The sequence below is a fragment of the Lynx rufus genome, unplaced genomic scaffold (genome assembly GCF_022079265.1).
Source record: "Lynx rufus isolate CCGP_SWC_20201006 ecotype Redwood Valley unplaced genomic scaffold, mLynRuf1.p SCAF_12, whole genome shotgun sequence".
Lineage (NCBI taxonomy): Eukaryota > Metazoa > Chordata > Mammalia > Carnivora > Felidae > Lynx > Lynx rufus.
The window spans coordinates 42,667,514-42,691,243 of NW_025814826.1; the positions used below are offsets into that span (position 1 = coordinate 42,667,514).

General features: G+C 36.0%; 1 protein-coding gene across 2 annotated transcripts in view; it reads right to left on the minus strand.

Annotated features, from left to right (window-relative positions):
* Positions 1–23,730, minus strand: part of CSMD3 (CUB and Sushi multiple domains 3) — a 1,257,946-nt gene that overhangs the window by 338,715 nt on the left and 895,501 nt on the right. For both annotated transcript variants that reach the window (XM_047073797.1, XM_047073796.1), the window contains one exon: positions 4,192–4,361. In XM_047073797.1, coding sequence (XP_046929753.1) covers positions 4,192–4,361 — 170 coding nt within the window. The remainder of the gene's footprint in view (positions 1–4,191; positions 4,362–23,730) is intronic.

Sequence of the window (23,730 nt, forward strand, 5' to 3'; positions counted from 1 at the left end):
TAAATTCCATAGAGCTAATTGAATCTTACAGAATGCTTTTGGTGTTTTTTTGCCAAATTTTGTATCAGCAACTTATAATTGGAACTGACAAACACAAGTGGTTCCTAAATGAATATTGCTTGATTTTTTTATGTTAATAAGATCAGAGTAAAGCAATGCAAAAACAACGTTATATCAGAAACTCGTATTTGTAAATGATCGGAGCAACTTCTCAGCTAAATTAAATAATTGTTTTTTTAATTCTAGAAAATATGATTTCTCCATATTTTTTGCATTATTTACAATAGAATGGCTCCAGACACAACCTATTCTCACTTAAGTATAGACTATGAGCAGAGCAATAGATCAAGTCAAGACCTTTAATGTTTGTCCATTTCTGCAGTGTAACTATTCCTAGTATTGCCAATATCAAGCTATTGATGTGATATCTCTGTGCAGAGTTGGGAAAGGATGGGCAGGCACCCTCACATAGTATATTCACCAAAGAGATACAATATATGTAACTAACCTAAAACAAAACGCATAATAATAAAAGTAGTAAAATAATTAGGAAATGAAAGTTGTATTTGTTACTTTTGTTTTTAATATAACTTAATTGTAATATAATTGTAATCTAATTTAATTTAATTTTTAATAATCGCCATGCTTAACAACCAGTTCACAAAATTTCTAAAAATTTACCAATAGGTTCTCACAAGTAGTATCCCCAAAGACTAGCACATGGGTTAGAAAATAAGCTTGAAAATAATACATCTTGGAAAAAGAGCATTTTAATAATGTTCTTATCATACTTCTAAAAGAATGTTATTAGTGTGATTAATCAAGTCCTTTAACTATCTAGTTTCTCATAAATAGGACATCAGTTCTCTTAACCCATTCTTTCAGACTCTCAAAACGAATTTTAAGGTATTTTACTGGCTCTTCTCCATAATTATCCATTCTGTCAAATTTGACATAATATATAAATCTTTTTTTTATATAAAACTACACAATACTGACTGAGGTAACAATATTGTCTTGAATTTTGTCCCTGTTTTATCCCCTTATCAGAACATAGTGCTCAATCTTTTTCTGGAAATAAACATTACAACAACAAAACGGACGTAGTACTTCTGATTGCAATTCAGCTTTGTCTTATCAGACTGACAGTGGGAACTGTTCATTGTTGATTGTTTAGAGGGAACATGTAATAAACATCTCCTATAAATGTTAGTTGAAAGAATTAATTAAGCTACATATTTTGAGTGAAGGTTTGAGAAGTTCAGTATTCTTACCCATTGAAAGCAATAGAACCAAGGAAGGATATATTCATAATTCCCAAACCTTATGGTTATCAGATAATCTGAGGAACTTTATAAAAATCCACAATTCCAGGTACAGAGCAACTGAAAGAGTTTTCCCCAGATCTACTGAATTAGAAAATTTGGTAGTCGTGTCCGAAATAAACTACCTAGAGGAGTCATATGATCGTCTACATTTGACGTAACTATTTATTTGGTTATAAATAAGTAAAGTAGTTTATGGTAAGAAGAGGTAGGGGAAAAGAGAGTGCGTAGATAGGTGGGCATCAGTCTGGATGGTGCACTCTCAGAGAGGAAAGTGTGTGTGTGTGTGTGTGTGTGTGTGTGTGTGTGTGTGTGTAGCTATAGATAAATTCAATACACACTCATGTTTTTATTGTTGTCGCTGTTTTAGTTTTAGTCAGAATTCAATACAGTGATACTATACAGTAAGCGAAACCAGAAAAAAAAAACCTTTTCTAAACATTATACTCATATAAAGACTACAAGAGAATGTTATTCCAAAGAATATAGCCAGTTCTCCCATATAAAGAAAAACAATGTTTGTTTGTTTGTTTGTTTGTTTTCTATGATGGGCTGTTTGTTTTACTTATTTCTTCTTTCCTAGTCTGAATGGAGGAAGAGCTGACTGCACTAGGTGTCATGTTGGAAAGTGCTAGAATGGGGATGGACTCTCATGAACTGGTTTGCAGGGAGGCAAATGACCCTGCATCCTGAGAGGACTTTGGGCTCCTCAGTCTTTGAGAATGAATCATCCATCCTTTGGAGGGTGCATGTGTCTGCCTGTGTGTGCCTAACTGTGCCTGTGTAGTAGGTATCTTTGAACTAGTTGTCCATGGGATTACTTTGAACTAGTTGTCCATGGGTAACAAGTGAATGTAACCTTATTCCAAATAAATAGGAGATTAGTCAGAAATCACTCAGATGAACACATTAGGGCCATTTTTCTTAAGCCATCACCTGCTATCCCAAATGAATTTTCCAATTAATAAACATCACCCGGTACGGAAAAGTACTGGCTACTTTTCAAGCATCACAGAGAGCAAAGAAATATTTGAGGAAGGATAGTGGGAGGCGTGAGGAAGCACTTCTTAGCTGTGAACTTATAAATATATGTTTATCATCGTTGCTTGTGTGATACAGGTTAGTGGCTAGCCGTATACCTCTGATCAATGACTTATTTTTCCCATACTTAGCCTGTAAAAAGGAAAATCAGTTCTACATTTAGGCATCCCATTAATCTCGATGTTGACTTTAGCAAATAAAACTTATTTTAGCAGGAGAATCCAAACCATAAACATAAAGGAGGTTGAAGAGATGATAAAGTCAATTTCTGTTGCCTGTTGGGGAAAAGTGTAAAAAACAGGAATGGCCTTAAATGAATGGTAAAGCTGTATGCATCTAGGCGTACTGTAGAGAAATTTCCCATGTCCATACAGATCTTACAAGCACATAGTGCTGTCTGTATTAGAAAACCATCGATTGTCATCACAGTTATATTTTTTTTTTCAACGTTTATTTATTTTTGGGACAGAGAGAGACAGAGCTGAATGGGGGAGGGGCAGAGAGAGAGGGAGACACAGAATCGGAAACAGGCTCCAGGCTCTGAGCCATCAGCCCAGAGCCCGACGCGGGGCTCGAACTCACAGACCGTGAGATCGTGACCTGGCTGAAGTCGGACGCTTAACCGACTGCGCCACCCAGGCGCCCCCAGTTATATTTTTTAAGAGAAAAGAATAATCAACAGTCTTAAAATCACTGCTTAAACAAGAATCCCCTACCCCTGCCAACCTGAAATGTTATTTATTTTTTTTATTTTTTAAAATCTGTGAAAACAGAATTATGTTGAATTTCTTACCAGGTAAGGGAATCTTGACAATGAAGAAACATGTATGCAATTATTTAAAAAAAAATTTAAATGTAATTTTATAGAAGTGTTTGTTGTTATTCTACTTCTGAATATAAATTATATTTACAAAGCATTTACTTTGTGAAATATGAATCAGCAACTATGGAAATATTTTCCTAAAATTGTATCTTTTAAAAATAGGGTATTTGACTATTTCAACTTTTTAAAATAAATTAATACATTTCACTCAAAAAGTTTATTATTAACAAAATATACTTTTCTTAAGTAATTTATAGATAGTAAGTCATTATTTTTATGTACCTATTAGATATAAATTTTTTGTAGTCATAAAGGCAAAAACTCTCCATGTGTCAACAGAGATAACCAAGTTACTTTATAGATACCAAAGAAAAATAAATCATCATTATATTTCTTAAAGAAATGACCATTCCCATATTATGTTATATATATATAACATATATATATGACATATATATGTCAAATATATATATAGTTGAATATAAGATATTTGACATGAAAATGTCCTTTTTTTTTAATTTTTTTTTTTACAACGTTTTTATTTATTTTTAGGACAGAGAGAGACAGAGCATGAACGGGGGAGGGGCAGAGAGAGAGGGAGACACAGAATCGGAAACAGGCTCCAGGCTCCGAGCCATCAGCCCAGAGCCTGACGCGGGGCTCGAACTCCCGGACCGCGAGATCGTGACCTGGCTGAAGTCGGACGCTTAACCGACTGCGCCACCCAGGCGCCCCTACATGAAAATGTCCTTATTTTGGTGTTACTGAAACATTAAAATTTATGTATCATAAAGTAAAGGCGTATGTATTATAAATAAACATTGGAAACATAACACTTACCTCAATGAAAATGATAATAGGAAAATGGAAAATAATATCTAATTTAAATCTATGAATGACAGAATCAGCTTATGGGTAATTATACCAATATTCACATATATATACATATTAATGTATACTTAATGACTAAAAATGATCTAAGTATAAGTTGAGTTCACCTACCTTAAGAACATCTCCTTGTGCTAAATGAAATGTTCTGGCTGAAATATTGATCCCCTTTCCTGCTTGAACCTGAATACTATAAATGCATTCGTGGTTGTTTTCATAGTTGAGTGGATAATTCGGAGAGAGCAAAATCCCTTCATTATTTGTTGCAGATGCACCACATTCAGCTGCAGGTAAAACAGAATATGGAAGTACAGTTTAATAGAAGGTATTATCATTTTCAAGTAATGTAATGTATGGAAGTGTTAATGCATTTTAATTTAACTACAGCTTGACAGAAAAGTGATGTACAGAATGGCTGTGTGTTGCGGATGATTCATTCCCTCAAATAATATATAGGAAGAAGAAATGACTGTCCACGGACAGGACACTTGTACATAAACAGAAATATATGATAGTTTCAGTATTGTCCTCCCGCCCCTAGGATGAAAGGATAGCGTGGAAAAAGATGAAAGCAAAAGATTTTCAGGATGCCTTTTAATTTGTAGATCTCTGATTAATTGATTACCTTTAGATTTATAATTTATTTCTTTTAAAGTATAAAAAATAGAGTGATCAATTTTATTTTAGAATGATTCTTATCTGATTTTTTCATAACTGTTTCTGAATTTGACCCTTTTCCCTTCCCATAGTCAGCCTTCTCCTGATCCAAGAACTTCAGTAACAAAAAGGGAAATAAATACGACATTGCCTTTGAAAACTGATATAATGGGTAGAATCCACTAATCAATAACTGCAGCAAACTGGCACGTTTAAAAAATGGATTACCTCTCCCAACTTAAAAAATAAAATAAATTAAGGCATTTTCATAATCAGTGTATGCTACTGCTAACCCTCCTGTTTTCATTTAACAAAAATTGAGGACGTGTCTAACTACTTAGAATTCTCCACTTTTTTTTCAAGATTTAATTTTAATTTATTACTTTAAAAAGGTTTGTGGTAATGTTCCAAAACCAAACAAGTCCTTATAAATTCCCAAACATATTCCTTATGTCTCAGAAATTCATTGAACTCAGTTTTCTTTCAGATCTAATAACTTGCTTCATATTATTATACCAGAGGTCAGGGAGAGTTCTGTTTTTCAAAGGTTTATCTTAGCAAGAAAAGAAAGCAAATCATTATGTTCCAGAAATAAGATTTTTAAAGTAATGATTCATGAAAATAATCATAGGAATTATATAGCAAACTGAAGTATAATGAATTGCTTTAACTTTCAAATGCTTAAACATTAACAAAAATAAGGCAAAAGAAAAAAAGGCTAATGAGAAAATGAAAATGATGAAAATGGAGCAGTCAATATAACAACATAGTATGAAATAATAATAAAAACTAATGATGTGATGCTAACAATCAACCAGTCACATGAAGAACTGCCACCCAACAGAGCTCCAACAAGTTCTTTTTAAAGTAAAAGGAAAAAAAAAAAACTTAATAACTCCTAATATTGATTTAAATTGTTTTTATTTTAATGCAACTTAAGCATGTTCTAACACAAAATAGATATGTGCTTATGCTTTCAGTTGTACACACATATAATACCAAAACACGTTTAAAAATATGGGAATAAAACTACTAAAACAATACAACTTAAAATAGCACCATGTGTCTAATGTGGCATAAGATTTCATTTTTCTGAAATTAAGTCGCCCTTGGCAATGGGGATAAGGAGCCAGCTGCTAGCGTACAGACTTTTGGAGTTTGCTATGCCTTTAAATACACTATGCTGTGTGATGATTCAATTCTCCCTCATCCCTCTCTAGACTGTGGAGAAACTTCATCTGTATAGTACACTATGATGCCACGTGTCCTTTACTTAGTGGGAAAGAATCATTCCCATTTTAAACCAGTCTCATTTCCTTCTTCTTAGCTTATTAGAAATTAGGTATAGTTGTGGGGGCATAACGACAGATGTATCAGACCACACAGATGATGCAGAATACACGTATGTTTTTATCAGTTAGATTATCTGTTAGAGAATACACAGTTTAAATTATTATAGAATCATGGATTTCTGAGAATACATTCTTGGATGCCAGCTTGCAAAACACTGATACATTGACTAAGAGCTCAGGCTTTAAAATTCAGAGATTTTGTTTTCAAAATTAAGTTCTATATTCTATCCATACGGCTGTGGAAAGTTATTTATTCTCCATGATTCAATATAGTCATCATTACAATGAAAATAATAACACCTTCCTCAGGAGGATATTTTGTTTGTATGTGTGAGTTGATAACATACCTAGAAAATGCAAGTAGAGTATTTAGCACGGTGCTGGCATACAATAAGAGCTCAAAAATTAAAGCTATCATTATGAATATTTAAGTGTAAATACTAACAGTAGCATTAATTATGCTTTATATACAGAAAAAGAGCTTAGGATACTTACATTGTCCCAGGGTGACTATCCAGGTGTAGAAAGACATTTATGTGTGTAAAAAGCCAGAGGACTCTTCATAATTTTGGAGAATCATTTATAATATTAAAATTATTTTAACAACTTGTGTAAACTGAACAAAACAACCTCCCGGCTCGCCCCAAAAGCAAAGCAATAAGTTACTTCATTACCCATGAAAATATACTAATAATTTATTGCTAAGTTCTCAACATTTGAATATGTGGTAAGTGCCTTCTGCCATAAACATTGTTGGATCTATATTATATAATTTAATGGAGATTTGCTTTTATATGAAAAATAATCTGCTTCTGTGATATTTTTAATATTTCAGTTGGTTTAAATGGCTATACATGATTTTCTGGTTGGTGATATGAAATCAGGACTTAAACCAGAATGGAAGAATTAAGTTAGAAAATTTGGATTAAGTTAGTATCTTTCTCATTTAATCAGGACTGAATATAAACTGTGGGACCAGAGCAAAATGAAAGTACACTCCCCCTTGTTGAAAATGTCCTGAGCATTTCAGGAGACCAATAAAGCATTAAATCAAGCATGGGACACATCTTAGCATAGAGCCCTGTGTGACTACATAGGTTTCATACCCATGAAGCCAATTATGCATTTTTTGTCTCACAACTCTGCAAGCTAAAACTTATTTTCTCTAGTTTTAGAGATGGAGACACCAAAGCGAGCTTTCTTGCTAAAATCAAACAGTGTGTATCAGAGCTCGGATTTACACTGCGATTTACATCTGCCTTTGCCCATGGTGTTAAAATTATAAGTATATATTTTCTCTCTCAGGTCAAAATACTTCTTTAGTATGACAGGAGGCACTATTAATGATTATCCCACACAACAGGTAGAGACTGAGACTATTCTAGATAAATTGGTATGCAAGGTCACTTTTTTCTTTATTCTTTAACTATTGCACAGGCTATTTAAGGACATTCCATTAAAAACTAAGAGGTTTATTTTATGTGGGCTGGGGTCTGTCCCAGAGATCAGAACATGTTGACCCCACTTACAAAGTATACATCTGTATTCCATTATAGATAATTATTAATGTTCAGAATGATTGTCTCATACCAAAGGAAGATCTTAAAACATAAAAAATGAGAATCAGTTCAGAATGTTCCACTTACATATACAAGAATGTGAACAAATCTATTATTTTTCAATGAGTCTTGATAAAATAAAGGATAAAAAGAGGAATTCATTTAACCACAATACTAAACTCTAGGAGCTAGGTGATTAATAAAAAAATTATTTTTACATGTGGTCTCATCTTTGATTTTATCTTTGAATTTCAAATATCCCCAAAACTGGCTTACAAGTAGCCAGTGTAGAACTAATATTTGCCCTGTACAAGCTCTCCTCCTACAGCCCTCTTGTTTGCCAACTGGAATTGAAAGGGATCTAATGTTGAAATTAACAACAAACTTTGCACAGTTTGACCATATGCCTGTCTAGCAATGAACATGCTTCTATCTCTGTTGTGTAATAAGCTGACACGATGATATTTTGCAAATGCAAATCTGATCTTGTACTTTGTGCCTCAAATGTACTCACCACCAGCAAATCAAAGTTCACAGAATATCATCATACAAGGCCATTTATACTGTGAATCCAGTCTGACTTTCTAGCTATTACCCACCGTTCTTTCCCATGGACCATGCAGTTCAGCTATCCTGAACTCCTGGCCCTTTGCCATGGTCTCACACTCAGCCTTTATAACTGCCATTGTTACTAGAGGTAAACACCACCCCTAGCTCCGGTGGATGTGATTTCAGGACCCAAACAAAGGCGCAAATAACTTGATATGGAATTATATTTTTCTATTCTTCCCAGCATCGGGTGGCTGTGATGGTGTAATGGAACATTGGAAATAACGTCACATTGAAGTACTAGCGATAATCCTCACAAATAACAATTGTGGCTATAATGTTCATAAATATCCAGAAAAAATACGGTAACTACAACATTTTTATTGTATATGACATGAATATCACAGGACGTTTTCACAAAACATACTTAAAAATGAGAAGATATAACTATCAGCAAACTGTGTTTGAACATTCTTAAATGTTAGAATCACTTGGCAGGCGGGGAGGGTGGTGGGGAGGACTAGCAGAACAGCTAGCACTAAGAGAGAAGAAACATGGTTAGATGATTCTAGCAAGACAAGGTTATATAAACAAAAAACATCAGCTACACGGGAAAGAACAATTTGAGTAAAGGAAGTCCTAGACATCCAAGTGAGTTGAAAAATTGTCATTATCATCCAGTCATAGTGACATTTATGGAGAATATGCAGCTTTCACTGAACAAACCCAAGTCTGTGGCTTACTACATCAGGGCAATGCCAGGGTTTTCAGGCAGGTGCTGTAATAAATTGTGTATATGATGGAACAAATATAAGAGAAACATTTATCTTAATAAAAATAAAGCTACAGGCTCATTTTAATACAAAGAATTAATATTTTTGCTTAACTGGGTACCTTGGTAGAGAATGTATACTAAGATATTTAAAGTGGCTAGAGACAGATAATAGTATGCTCTGATTAAACACACACACACACACACACACACACACACACAAATTGATTCATTTCACAAATATTTGTTAAATCCTTATTATTTACTAGTCATTAGAGATCCAGTGTTGAAACCCTCATAGAACTTACTTTGTAGCAGAAAAGACAGATGTTTAACTATATCATGATACAAATAAGCATCTAGTATGTCAAGACACATAATGAGGAGCACTGTTCTGAATAAAGTCAAGATTTGTCTGAAGGACTGACATTAGTAAATTAAAAGTGATAGGACAAGGTAGGTTGAGCGAAAGAATATTTCAAACAGAAGAAACATTTCTGAGAATATCATGGGGAGGGTTGTAACAGGTTCTGGGAAATGAGAGATCTGGTATGGGAGAGGTTTTATTTTTGCAAGTTTGAGCTAGAGGGAGGTCCCTCAAGATTAGAGTTTCTTCTGTTGTTCATCTGTTATGATAGGGGAAAAATGGTTTTCTTAGATGTGTATGAAAGGGGATGTCACTAAATATGAGCTGCTTGTTGTTCTTGTGGTGGGGGAAAGCTTTTTTTTTTTTTAAGTTTATGTATTTATTTATTTAGAGAGATCATGAATGGGAGAAGGGCAGAGAGAGATGGTGAGAGAGAATCTCAAGCAGGCTCCATACTGTCAGTGCACAGCCAGATGCAGGGCTCAAACTCACCAACTGTGAGATCATGACCTGAACCAACAAGAGTAGGACGCTCAACCGACTGAGTCACCCAGGTGCCCTGGGAATACTTTTGTTTTTAAGGCTTAGAAAGTCAGTTGCAGAAGATGGAGAATATAGGACTTGATTGAATGAGACGTGTTCATAAAATATTTGAGATTTGGGGTCAGAAAACTTTGCTTCATGGTTAAGGAGTTGCAATGTTTTTTTGAAGTATAGTAAGCACATTTTCTCCTACTCTAACGTGAGTGCAGCACCTGTTTCCTTCATGCTTTGGTCTAGAATAAATTTTATGTTCTAATGTCACTAATTTCTTTTTTTTTTTTAATTTTTTTTTCAACGTTTATTTATTTTTGGGACAGAGAGAGAGACAGAGCATGAACGGGGGAGGGCCAGAGAGAGAGGGAGACACAGAATGGGAAACAGGCTCCAGGCTCTGAGCCATCAGCCCAGAGCCCGACGCGGGGCTCGAACTCACGGACCGCGAGATCGTGACCTGGCTGAAGTCGGACGCTTAACCGACTGCGCCACCCAGGCGCCCCGAATGTCACTAATTTCTAAAGCTTACATTTGCCAATATGACTTTCCTCCAAAATAATCAATGTTAAGACATTAGTAGGTGATAATGTTTCCTTCTTCTAATTTGAACTGGGAGGTTATCTTTAAATCACAGGAATTAATGATATAAAAATATAATTTATCAGAGTATTAGGGAAATATTTTTGGAAGACCTTTAACTTTAATACTTCTCATAGAATATAAATATTTTGTATGCAATCTCCAATCCAAACACTATTTGCTATGATACCGTTATTTTGTAGAAAAACAAATCCTAGTCATATAAATATTTTTATTTAAACATACAGATTAAAAAATCTATGGAAGTTACCAACATAAAATTCTTTGTTGAGCTGAAAATAATATGTTGATAAATATAGTCTTCCTTGGATTGGAGTAGGAGAGAGACGTGTACTGGAATCAGTGGTAAGAGTCACTGCTATAGTGAGGAATTCACTAGAGCAGGAATATCCATTGAATTTCAATTTTTTCCTACTTACTGAAAAACAGGCCAGCCCGTGTATCATTAATCTCCATTACTAGGGTAAGAAAATCTGGTAGCATCTATTGTGTGCATACAGCCACACATTTTCAGATAAACTGGTAAAATGCTTTTCAGTAATTTGGCTGAGAAATTTGAAAAATGTCTATGATCAGTGAAGTTTGCAGTTATTTTTAAGAATTTGCATTATAATTGAGTCTCTTCTTTTATGCTTTTTTGATAGCACCACAAGTTTATTTAACCAAGGTTAAAATAAACTTGACTTGAATTATTCAAAAAGCAGAAAAATTTCAAACCTAAGCATATAGGATGCCAAGTCAAATAAGGTGTAGCATTAAGTACAAGTATGATTTTCCATATGCTTAATTATTACCAGAGTAAAAATAATGGTAATTCTTGTGTTATATAGAATGGTGTGTTGGCGGGGGGGAGGGGGGCCATTCAAACTGTCAAATCCAAATCAACCACTTATTTCATATCATAAATATAAATTTACCTTTTTTAAAACTTTTTAATCCATTATTGAACCTGCTATGTCACCAATCTAATTTCTACTATATTTCCTGAAATTAGGACACCACTGATTTTAAGAGTCACCATTATTTTGTGTCTCAAGCAAAAACGTTGCCAATAATCTGTGATAGCCATTGGTTGTGAGATACATACCAATTACAGAGATGTTAATTTTTTTTAAAAGGGGCATCTAAGAAATTGTGAAATGTGATAAAATGTGTTAATAATATTGGATACATTCAGGAACACTTTTCCTAATATGCCTTTATGACTTGGCAGTATAAATAACACATTAGTACTTTAGAAATTTTTTTTGTCAATTTTTTTTTTCCCAAACAGGTACTCACATATGCCTAGATTCTCAGAAAGTGGTAGAGATGAGAGGGTAGAAAGGTATATTAATCTTCTTATGCCACTGCTGAAAATATGAGAATCCATTAGTATTGTATAAAGTCTGGCTTTACCTTTCCTTTGTTGTTCTTAGACAACAGTGACACTTCACTGGATTTCTTTTTTTCTCTTTCCAGTCTCTCCAAATACAGCACAGTTATATGTCCAAGTGAAAACTACTCCTTGTTTAAGTTTACAAATCAAGAGTTTCTAAAAACGTATTTTCACTAAAAGAATTTAATCTGGAATTTGCTACATTTCTCCTTAAAATTTTATTTTAGTGCATTTACTATATTCAATTTTTACCACAAAAATCATGGCAATCATTATTGTCATGCAGAATTATTATTTTATGAGTTAGTCATAACTAAAGAACGTAAGTTTAAAACTTTAAGAAAATTCAATATATAAGGGGCACCTGGGTGGCTCAGTCAGTTAAGCCTCCGACTTCAGCTCAGGTCATGATCTCGCAGTTTGTGGGTTCACGCCCCAGTCGGGCTCTGTGCTGACAGCTCAGAGCCTGGAGCCTGCTTCGGATTCTGTGTCTCCCTCTCTGCCCCCTCCTCCTCATGCTCTGTCTATCAGCAATAAACGTTAAAAAAATTTTTTTTAATTCAATATACAATTTTATGCCAAAAAGTATGGAGGATTTCCTGTAACCTGATAAGTTCTTTCAGGATTCCTTTACTTCCATAAGCAGCTACTCAGAGTCTACGGCACTCAGTTCATTTGCTCATTACAAATAACACTAACTATAATACCTGTGGATATATCAGGTGCTACATTGGGTCTTAAGGATAAGGCTCGTAGGTGATATGTGAGCTAGAAGAGAGATAGACATGAAAACTGCACTGCACTAATGTGTAATGTGTAGCATAATACAAATTTGGCCTGGGATGGCAAACATGAGCAAATCATACGTTTTAAAGGAGTGGCAAGATGATAGATCAGGGACGACTTCATGGAGTACATTATCCTTGATTTGAGTAAGACAAAATGTTATAAAAGTAATAAAAATGGTGAAAAAAAAGATTCTGGGCAGAGAGAAACGGAGAACTGCTTGAATGAAAAGCCTCGATTGATATGCTTAGGAGAACCATTAGTTCATGTGCCACTCTAAGAAATTCAGACTTTATCATGTCAGCACTAGAGGCCCACCGAAGAGTTTTAGGAAAAGAAAAAGAGGAAAGGATTTAATAAACCCATCAGGGCAGCTCCATGGGGAATGGATTGCAGCCCTGGGTTCCTAGAGGGAGGAAAAGCTAGAGAAGATAACTGTAGCAAACAGGAGATGGTGAGGGTTTGAACAAAAGTAATGGAAGAAGAGATTGAAAGTAAAGGGCAGAGAACTTGGAGAATAGTTGGAAGCGGGAAATAAAAGAAAGGGAAAGGAAAGAGTACATAGGAAGAGGGGTGGCTTTGAATATACTCATGAATCTACTTTTGTACGCGATGAATTTGCTACGCCTGCGGGATAGCACGTGTAGAAGTCCACTCAGCAGCTAGTCGTGCTTGTAGCCAAGGGCTTGCTATTGTAAGCCCCAGACAAAAGGATGCATCCAGAGACCGTGTATGAATCGAGAAGAAAAGCAAACACCAGAATCCACGGAGCCTCAGAACTCAGAGGCAAAAGCGCATTCAAAGAAAGCTGTATCCTATCAGCAGTGTTAAATGCCAGAGAGAGTTCAATTAAAATGAATACTAAGAGTTCACTGCTTTGGTAATTAAGACGCGGAGAAGGCAGGGAGTAAGACAATGTTTGTAATGATATTGGTGGTAAAGGAAGGTAGAGAGCTACAAGCACAGCCAGTGGTGGCATAGGTTGGAGGGCAGAAATCTTTATTTGTGGTTGTTTGTGTTTGTTGCTGTTGTTGCTGTTGTTTCGGTCTGGGTTAGTTATGAATTTAAAAAAATTGAAGGGGCGCCTGGATGGCTGAATCAGTTAAGTATCCGACTTCGGCTCAGGTCATGATCTCACAGTTTGTGAGTCTGAGCCCTGCATTGGGATCTGTGCTGACAGCTCAGAGCCTAGAGCCTGCTTCGGATTCTGTGTCTCCCTCTCTCTGCCCATCCCCTGCTTGCATTCTCTCTCTCTCTCTCTCTCTCTCTCTCTCTCAAAAATAAACATTTAAAAAAGAAAGAAAAATGGAAAAAATTTTTAAAAATGAAGATGTTTATATTAAGTACAGACAGAGATGGAGGTTAAGCAGGATTTTCAAAAGCCATCCCAATTCTGAAGACCTAATATTCTAGCATTTTAAAACTACACTATTAAAGAAGTCACTTGGGAAAACCTGTGTGATTTTTAAGGTGATAAGTGAAGATGCAGGATTATATTCTACATAGACTGTGATTATGGAACAACATATACATAAGAAAAATTGCTACAAGAATATAGTAACAAATTCTGCAATAGTTTTAAGACAAATGACTCAATATCTAAAAATACACTGAAAAATGTGATCATTGTGCTTAGAATAGATTATTTTGTTATTTTGTTTTCATTACCTTTTTGAAGACGGCATAATGGGCTGAAATGGTTATTGGTTTATAATGATAAGACTTTTAAACATATACATTACTCTTTGTTTCATTTAACTCAACTGGTAAAATAATAGTGCTATAAAACTTTTTGGTGCTGTGTGAAAAATGTTTGTATACAAATATTCCTACTCCATTTACATGTACTTCATACATAGTTATGATGTAAGAGAAAATAATCCTTTATATCATAGGAATGTTTTTACATTTCCTAGTGAGTTATTCTAGCGAAGAGGACTAAATTGTAGTAGTAAGTATTTGGAGAATAAGACGGCAACTAACAATATTTCTGATATTCCAAGATTCTAATATACTTTTCCAGACCCTGTGAAAGCCCAATAAATACTGTTAACAAGGCAGTAGTGATACTAGACTAAGCGAAACAAGTTGTTTTTGGATTAAAGGATAATAGTGTTTGTAGGAAATAACAAAATATAATTCTTTCACCCAATAGAATTTAGCTACTCTGCATGTTATATGCAAAGCTTTATATATGAAGGGGATATAAGCAATAACAATGGTTAATGGCATTTAAGTGCTTCCTACACTAAGTGTTTTATTTATACCTCTCAGTGAAGTAAGCCTGCATTTCCAAAGACAAATTTGAAGATAGGAGTAGCTGAATACATCTACCCAAGATCACAGAATTGGTGAAGTTTCGAACTCAGATGTGTTAGTCTCCAGACCCCAAATTCTCAACTACTAGTTGGCATTTCCACTGCAAGATGAAGATACAAATGACAAAATCAAGGAACTTCACTTTTGCAAGGACGACAGCAATAGTATGAATTAACTATGCTACAAAGTAAGGGGTATAAAAGAACTGACGACATTCACAGTTTTAAAGGAGAGAAAAATCCCTTCTTATGGAAAAGTTGGACAATGTTTCATCAGGAAAGTAGCTTTTGGGTTGCATTTTCAAGGATAGGTGGGATTCTGGTGGTCTGGATAATGGAAGGCAGGATTTCGGGGAAAGGAAATAATTTCACTAAACAATATTATTGCTGCAGCTGAGGTCAGAGAGGTTGTTGCCTGTTTTCTCCTCTAGAGTTTTGATGGGTTCCTGTCTCACATTTAAGTCTTCATCCATTTTGAGTTTATTTTTGTGTATGGTATAAGAAAGTGGTCCAGTTTCATTCTTCTGCATGTTGCTGTCCAAAAAGTCTCAGAGAGGGAGGCAAACCATGAGAGACTCTCAAATATGGAGAACAAACTGAGGGTTGGAGTGGCAGGGAGAGGGGAAAATGGGTGATGGGAATTGAGGAGGGCACTTTTTGAGATGAGCACTGGGTGTTGTATGTAAGCTATGAATCACGGGAATCTACCCCCAAACCAAGAGCACTGTTTACACTGTATGTTAGCTAACTTGACAATAAATTATATTAAAAAAAAAAAAAGAACTCAAGTTTGAAGAAGAAAAAAAAAAAGAATGTTATTAATTTTCCTGAAGGTTAGGGAGGGAGAAAGGAAAGGTAGGAGTAACTTTTAATTTTACTTAGCCCATGGGAATCTGCTCTCTGCAATGTGTTGATTAAATAATATTAAATTTAATCTTAAACCATAAGTATCCGAGACGTTCAAATCACGTTTCCGATTTGGAGGTTAAAATGCAGTGTCTTTCATCTAAAATAGTCTCAGATTAAGTGTAAACTTAACAAAGTATTGTACTGAAACAGGAAGAAGGGAGAGTAGGAAAGAGGAGTGGATAGATCTTCTTTGTACATTTTCCTGTATTGATTGTGAGCACCGTCTCTCTAACATTTTTTTTCTTCCTCTCCTTCTTCTTTTTTTAATTTTATTTTAGAGAGAGCAAACATGAACATGGGGGAGGGGCAGAGTGAGAGAGACAGAGAATCACCAGCAGTCTTCACGCTCAGTGCAGAGCCTGACTTGGGGCTCCATTTCACTAACCAAGGCTCGTGACCTGAGCTGAAATCAAGAGTCGGATGATCAACCCACTGAGACACCCAAGGCGTCCCTCTAACATTTTTAAGTGAAAGGATAAGAAGGCAAATAAGGCACATTTGGTTTCCTAAATATGATGGTGATATCTATGATATTGAAAGTTTCCCAATACCTAATTAAATGAGCCAAATTTAGAGTAAACAAATTTTTAAAGTATGTAAAACAGTACATTTAAAGAGGGGAATGTATAATGTAATGAATGTGTCAGACATATGTTGCCTAAATTAAGGTATGGTTAAAAAAGCATAGTTGCTTTTTGAAATAAAATCTGCATTAAACAGAGTCATTTAAGTAGGATTATTGATTCACATATCATTGTACACATAAAATAAAAATTATTTTCAGCTGAAATCATTACCATTTGCCCCACTGACACTCTCCAAAACCAATATTAGTTAACTTTTTCAAACTGTAATATGTAATTTTCTTTTAAATAAAGTATTTTTTTCAGTTGAGGTTAGGGGGAGAGAGAGTTTACCACATTTATCTTAATATTCAACAAGTCCAGAAGTTTTAAAGAACTGTTTCTAAGGCTTATTTCCACAAATATAATCATAGTGAAGCTTGGCATTTTTGTAAAGAATTTCAGGCATGATCTGTCGACCCTGTCCTAAGTTCTAAGTTAAGGTTTTTGTGATCAGAGGGATGGGCTTATATTTCATGTTTAAACACCGTAAAGAAGACTCAGTAAAACATAAAGGGATGTTTTGGTCTCTTCGACTTCCTGTCCTTTGCATAACATATATAATCTCAATTCTCTGATATTTCCCTATTTCCCATCACTATGTTTCAAATGGCAGTGGTCAGTAGGAGACTTTCTTAGCTGTTTGAAATCCAAGTTGTCGCTGATTTCTCCATTTCATCGCTTCTTGCTGGTAATAATGAACAATTTTTTAATATGAACTGATTAACCAGTAAATGGTAGCCTAAGGTTATTTTAACTAGGTCTGCAGAAATCATAAAACATCACCTCCCCAGTCTTTTGAAAAACACCCACAAAAGCTTTGGGGCATCTGGGAGGCTCAGTCGGTTAGACGTCTGACTCTTGATTTCGACTTAGATCTGATCCCAGGATCCCAGATCCTATATCCGGCTCTGTGCTGAGCCTGGGGCCTACTTTGAATTTTCTCTCTCTCTCTCTCTCTGCCTCTCCCCCCTGCTTGTGCTCTCTTTCTCCCTCTTGAATGAAAGAAAGAAAGAAAAAAAGAAAGAAAAAGACAGAAAGAAAGAAAGAAAGAAAGAAAGAAAGAAAGAAAGAAAGAAAGAAAAAGAAAGAAAGGGAGGGAGGGAGGGAAAGAAAAGGCCCTGAGAGTCTATTGAGCCTGCAATAGTGGACCTTTCTTTGAACAATGAATGAAATGTCATGACTTCAAATTCAGGGAGAAGCCTCCTGCTTTCCTCTTCAAACTGTATTAAAATGCACCATGCTAAGTACTCACTAATTATATTCATATACTATAAAGCAAGCTATATCCAGTTCCTGGAAAATGTGGCATTTTAGGTGAGTTTTTAAGGTATCAAAGGGTTTACCACAGATTGAAACATTTTTTGCAGATTAAATATATAAAGAGGAACAAAATTTCACATATTAACAATTTAATAATTTCTTTTTTAATTTTTTAAGTGTTCATTTATTTATTTTGAGAGAGAGAAAAGGGGGGCAGGCAGAGGGGCAGAGAGAGAAAGAGAAAATCTCAAGCAGACTCCATGCTGCCAGCCCAGAGCCCCACGTGGGGCTCAGTCTCAGGAACACAAGATCATGACCTGAGCCAAAATCAAGAGTCAGATGCTTAACTGGCTGAGCCACCCAGGTGCCCCGATAATCTCTAAATAACTTTTCAGAATAAGAAATATTAGCTCAAATTTTCAGGTTTCATGGAGATAAAATGAGTAATGTAACTCCTAATGCAGATAATTCTTGATTTTACATCTGCAAATATAAAAATAATGAGCTAGAGTCCCAATCCTTGACTCTACATATGTCCTCAGGCACACCTTCTGGTTGTTTAATATCTTCTCTTTTTTAAAAAAAAAAAGTTGGGGCGCCTGGGTGGCGCAGTCGGTTAAGCGTCCGACTTCAGCCAGGTCACGATCTCGCGGTCCGTGGGTTCGAGCCCCGCGTCGGGCTCTGGGCTGATGGCTCAGAGCCTGGAGCCTGTTTCCGATTCTGTGTCTCCCTCTCTCTGCCCCTCCCCCGTTCATGCTCTGTCTCTCTCTGTCCCAAAAATAAATAAACTTTGAAAAAAAAAATTAAAAAAAAAAAGTTTATTTATTTTTGAGAGAGAGAGAGCGCACACGCGAGCACAGGCAGGGGAGGGACAGAGAGAGAGGGAGGGAGAATCCCAAGCAGGCCTTGCACTGTCGGTGTGGAGCCAAATGCAGGGCTCAAACCCACAAGCCATGAGATCGTGACCTGAGCCTTTGAAACCAAGAGTTGGATGCTTAACACACTGAACCACTCAGGTGCCCCCACTTAATACCTTTCTAAGCACATGAAGCCCAGGGAGTATTCACATTCTGTGGAAAGTACCAAATTAATCCAAGGAAATGAATCATCCTGTGTTTTGCCATTCTAATTTACTAATCTGTTATTGTTTTCTTTCTACTAATAGCAAAAAGAGACAAAACTATCTTCAGAAAAAAGTAGGCTAATTTAGAATGGGTACTTCGGATCACACACACACACACACACACACACACACACATACACACACACATCCAGAAATTTAAAAATAATTCAAAGAATCAGAAGCAAGATTGCTTGTGCCAGCCTATGTTTTGTTTCAAGGGATGATCCTTAGCAGACTATTGGTTTTGGAAATGGCTTTTCCATTCAAACTAGATATGAATCATTGGTACTAGTGTGGTATTTGTTGCTCACAACAACAACAACACATGATGAGTCATTTCATCCTCTCATTACAGATTCTAGATGATGAGATAAAATCCAAATGCATCTTCTTGTGTCTATTGAACAATAAGATTGCCTACAGAGTAGATAATTTGTCAGTATAAAACATAATAAATTCAAATTTCCCCTAAGTGATAGAAATCTAACCATCTAAAATATGGCACCTTGAATTAAAATGTTACATATTAAACATCTGATAGATGGATAGGGATTCTAGTACATAGCGGGCACTCTGGGAGCAGAGTGGGATAAACAGATTAAATGATAAATTGCTATGCCATGTGCTAAGTGCTATAAACAAGTTTGGTGGGGGCACTGTGAATGGGATAAATGATTTTGCCTGTAGAAGTTGAGGAAAGCCCACAGAGAAAATGAAACTTAATCAGGTCTTGAAGGCATGAGGCACAATCTGCTAAAACATTGTGCAAGTGCCTTTGGTCTTCCTAAGAAATATCTCATCTCATTATGTTCTTCATGTTCTTAAAAGGCATTATTAATCAGGTAAAAAAGATATGTAAATGCATTAATTTTTATTTTTAGGGGAACCAAGGCCTGCATGAATGTGAGTAAGAAACTATTCTACTTCCCTGGTCTTGACCACACCCAGTCTCTTAGGAACAGTAGGTGGGTTGGAGATTCCTTGCAGAGCTCTCACTCTAAACAGTAAACTGTACATTCTCTGCCTTGATTCCTAATGGGATGTAACTAAGAGAAATCAAAAGAGCTGAGTGCCTCGGTTGCACTGCAGAGCAACGTGCCGGGAGATTATAAATCATAGAACCATCCCCTACCGTCTCCTCCGTAGCAACACTACTGATACGAGAGGAGAGGTGAATTACGAACAGAGTTGGGGATCAGTGGTCCCCAAAACATTATAAAAGAAAAAAAGTATACAGGAGAGACAAACACATGATCCTGCGAGTATAATTTGAGGCAGGGCCAGTTATACACATTTAAAAAAATTTAACCTGTAAAGTTAAGCCCAAGTTTTCTGACAGTCACTGAAAGAAAATGGTCTCTATACACTTGACTTGAGTGTTCTTCTGTCACCTGAAGGTGCCTTTTTTCTTTGTCTTCTATTAGTGTTCGCTACGCTCTGTTTGTCTTTCTTTGTTCCTATTTTCTTTATGACCATCAGTATTACAACAGAGGTTTTTGGTTTCATTTTGTTTGCTTAAATTCTTTTATGGAAAAAGTACTCTATAAAGCAAAATTAAAAGAAGAAAGCCTTCTTGTAGTGGGTCATGTGCCTGGAATTTCATTTTATGTAAATTAGAATTACACAAATTTGAAATATCTTAATAATTCAAATATTAATAAATGCTTACTTACTTATAACTAACTTTATGTAAATAATTCAATTGAAAATAATAAAGAACCTTCTAATTTCAAAGCTGTGGACCAAGTAGGTGGTAGACCATGTTTATTTTGATGCCACATGGCTCTTTCCCCTTTTGTTTTAACTGGAAATCCCTGTCATCCTTTAGTACACTATGCTTTGCCTGAGAAATACTAGGGCATGATTACAGTGCATTCCTTCATTCATCTTACAAATATTCATTGAGTGTCTGGTATATACTAGACATTATTTTTTGCACTACAGATCGAGCCATAAAAAAGAGAGAGAGATGAAAATCCTTAACTTTCATGAAGCATCTATTTCTGTGATAGGAAAAAAGCCACAAACACGTATAGACAGATAATTCAATTAAACACTTGGCCAGATGGTCATAAGTGCTGAGGAGAAGAAAGAAATTAGAAAACAGTGGGGGAGAGAAGGAGTTTTCATTGAGGGCATCCTTTGAGAAATCACATTGGAACAGAGATCTGAAGAAGGTACAGGAACAAGTATGTTGACATATAAGCAAAAGCATCACGGGCAGAGGGAATAGCGAATCCAGGTGGGGATGTGGTTAGCATTTGGGGAAACAGCAAGGAAAACAGTGTGAGATCCATGCAATTACTGTGTTAACAAAGTCACCATTTCTTCCACTTCCATTCTTCCTCCTTGTAGTTTATTCTCAACTCAGAGCCTAACAACTTTTATGTCACTGATAAGGAGGACATCCAAGGATCCATATGTTCCTTTGACAATCCTTTGTTCATACCCTTTCATGGTTCTCCCTGTCATCCTGAGTAAAACCACAGTCCATGTAATGGCCCAAAAAGTACTCCGTGATATTCTCTACTCCCTTATCTTTCTGCCCTCATCTCGTCCCAGTCTTCCTCCTTCCATTCTTCCTCTTCCCCTTCTATTCCAGCTGCAGTATGCTCTGTTTCCCCATCCTCTGATGGGTTCTGATGAATGGACTATCAAAAGGACAAATGTATGTGGATCTTAGGGTGTCTGTTTTTCAACGATCACTCAGGCTCTGAGTTGGGAACAGGCTGGTAAAGCAACGGTGCTCACTATTATTTTCACAGTCACTGTAATTATAATTTACATGCTGTTGTCATATAAAAATTTCTTCCAAGCATCCCAGCAGTCATAAAATGGTGATGATGCTAATGTCAGAAACAAACAAATTAACAAATAATATTTTAGAAGAAAGTTAGATGTCATAAAACACAAGGAAACTGATACACTACCATATATATGTTACTGTTAACTTAGGAGAGAGTAGTCCACAAAATACTCTGAATAATGTTGAAACATTCTTAAAAGCAGCGTTATAGCAAAAGATAACCCCTATTATTCTAGAGTTATGAATTCTAAGAATGCTTTCCTCTCTTCTTTTAATTCATTACTCTATGAAATACAGACATATTTAAGAGATTTTGAATTGTGACGTCTTTAGGAACATAACCCTTGCATGAAAAGAACTTCTGAGTGTTAAAGTTTCAATGCAGTTTAGGGATATTAAGCAAATTGTTTAAAAATAAATATCAGGAGGGTCACCTGAGTGGCCCAGTCGGTTAAGTATCCAACTTCGGCTCGGGTCATGATCTCACGGTTCATGGGTTTGAGCCCCGCATCAGGCTCTGTGCTGACAGCTCAGAGTCCGGAGCCTGCTTCAGATTCTGTGTCTCCCTCTCTCTCTTCCCCTCCCCTGCCTTCTCTCTCTCTCTCTCTCTCTCTCTCTCTCTCTCTTTCTCTCTCTCAAAAATAAATAAAACATTTTTAAAAATTAAAAAAAATAAGTATAGGGAGCTCAGCTGAATACTGTTTGTTAATCTAGCCAAAAGTTTTCCAGAGACAAAATTAAGAACATTATGTTCATATTTTGGACATTTTGACATTTTCTTCGTCAAAATGACATTTTGACATGTTCTCGTGTGGACATTTTATGCGTATACTGTTTCATTTCTTTAAAAAGTCTTCCATGAGAACCTCAACCCATATAAATCTCTATATTCTTGGAACTTCTCTCAGAGCCTCTCACTTTGGCCCTAGCTTTTTGGTTTATCTCTCCTCTAACACTCATGTTATAAGGGGGCACCTGGGTGACTCATTCCTTTAAGCACCCAACTTCCGCTCATGTCATAAACTCGCAGTTCCTGAATTTGAGCTCCGCGTAGGGCTGTGTGCTGACAGCTCAGAGCCTGGAGCCTGCTTTCGATCCCTGTCTCCCTGTCTCTCTGTTTCTCTTCCGCCTGTGTTCTGTCTCTCTCTCGAGAGAGAGTAGAGATTTAAAAAAATTATAAAAAATAAAATAACATTCATGTTATAAACTCATCAAAGGTAAGGCCTGTGTCAGATTTTGCCTTTCTCTAGATGTTTTATATGTTGAAAATATAACAGATTTTTAGAATTTCTACACCTTCTCTCTGGAAATTTTATTTTGTTTATCAATCTTTGATTCCCAAAGCTATTACCTTTGATCTAGTTCTCTGTATCCAGCCCCAAATTTGTATATCCTGCCATACCTCCACACAATGAGCAGCTCAAACTGCCAAGCGGAAGGCATTTACCCCATCTTCCCAAGCCACAGCCTTCTCCGCCCTCTTTGTACCCTAACTCCGTGAACATCAGCCAAATGGCTTGTCGATATATATACCACCACAAACGTATCCTGCTTTTTCTTAAGAATGGTCTTTTGCACGAGCCATTACCCCTAAATAGAACATTTCTCTCCCATTCACACACATCCCCCCACATACATGTAGCTAATGCTCCCTCATCCATTAGTCTCAATTGTACATCAACTTCTCTGAGAAGCTTCTGTTTTACAGCACTTCTCAGGCTCTGTTAAAATTGCCTATGTAACTGTTTATATCTTCCTCAGACTCTTAGCTTTTAGAAATCAAGTAACTTATCACTGCCCTGGGACAATGATACCTCAATTGCCTAACACAGAGGTTGGCCCAGAGTGGATAATATTGAGTGCATACTCAGTAAATTTGTATTAGTTTAAAAAGTATTTTAGAGTAGTAATCTTAAATTAGGTTCCACATTTTTCACAAAGTAGGCACAAAATTAAAAAAAAATACATAGTTAATAAGACCAATGGTTACTTTCCAATCCCAGGAAACACAAAAAGAGGTAGATGTTTCCCTCTTGACCCTTGTAATTATTCCA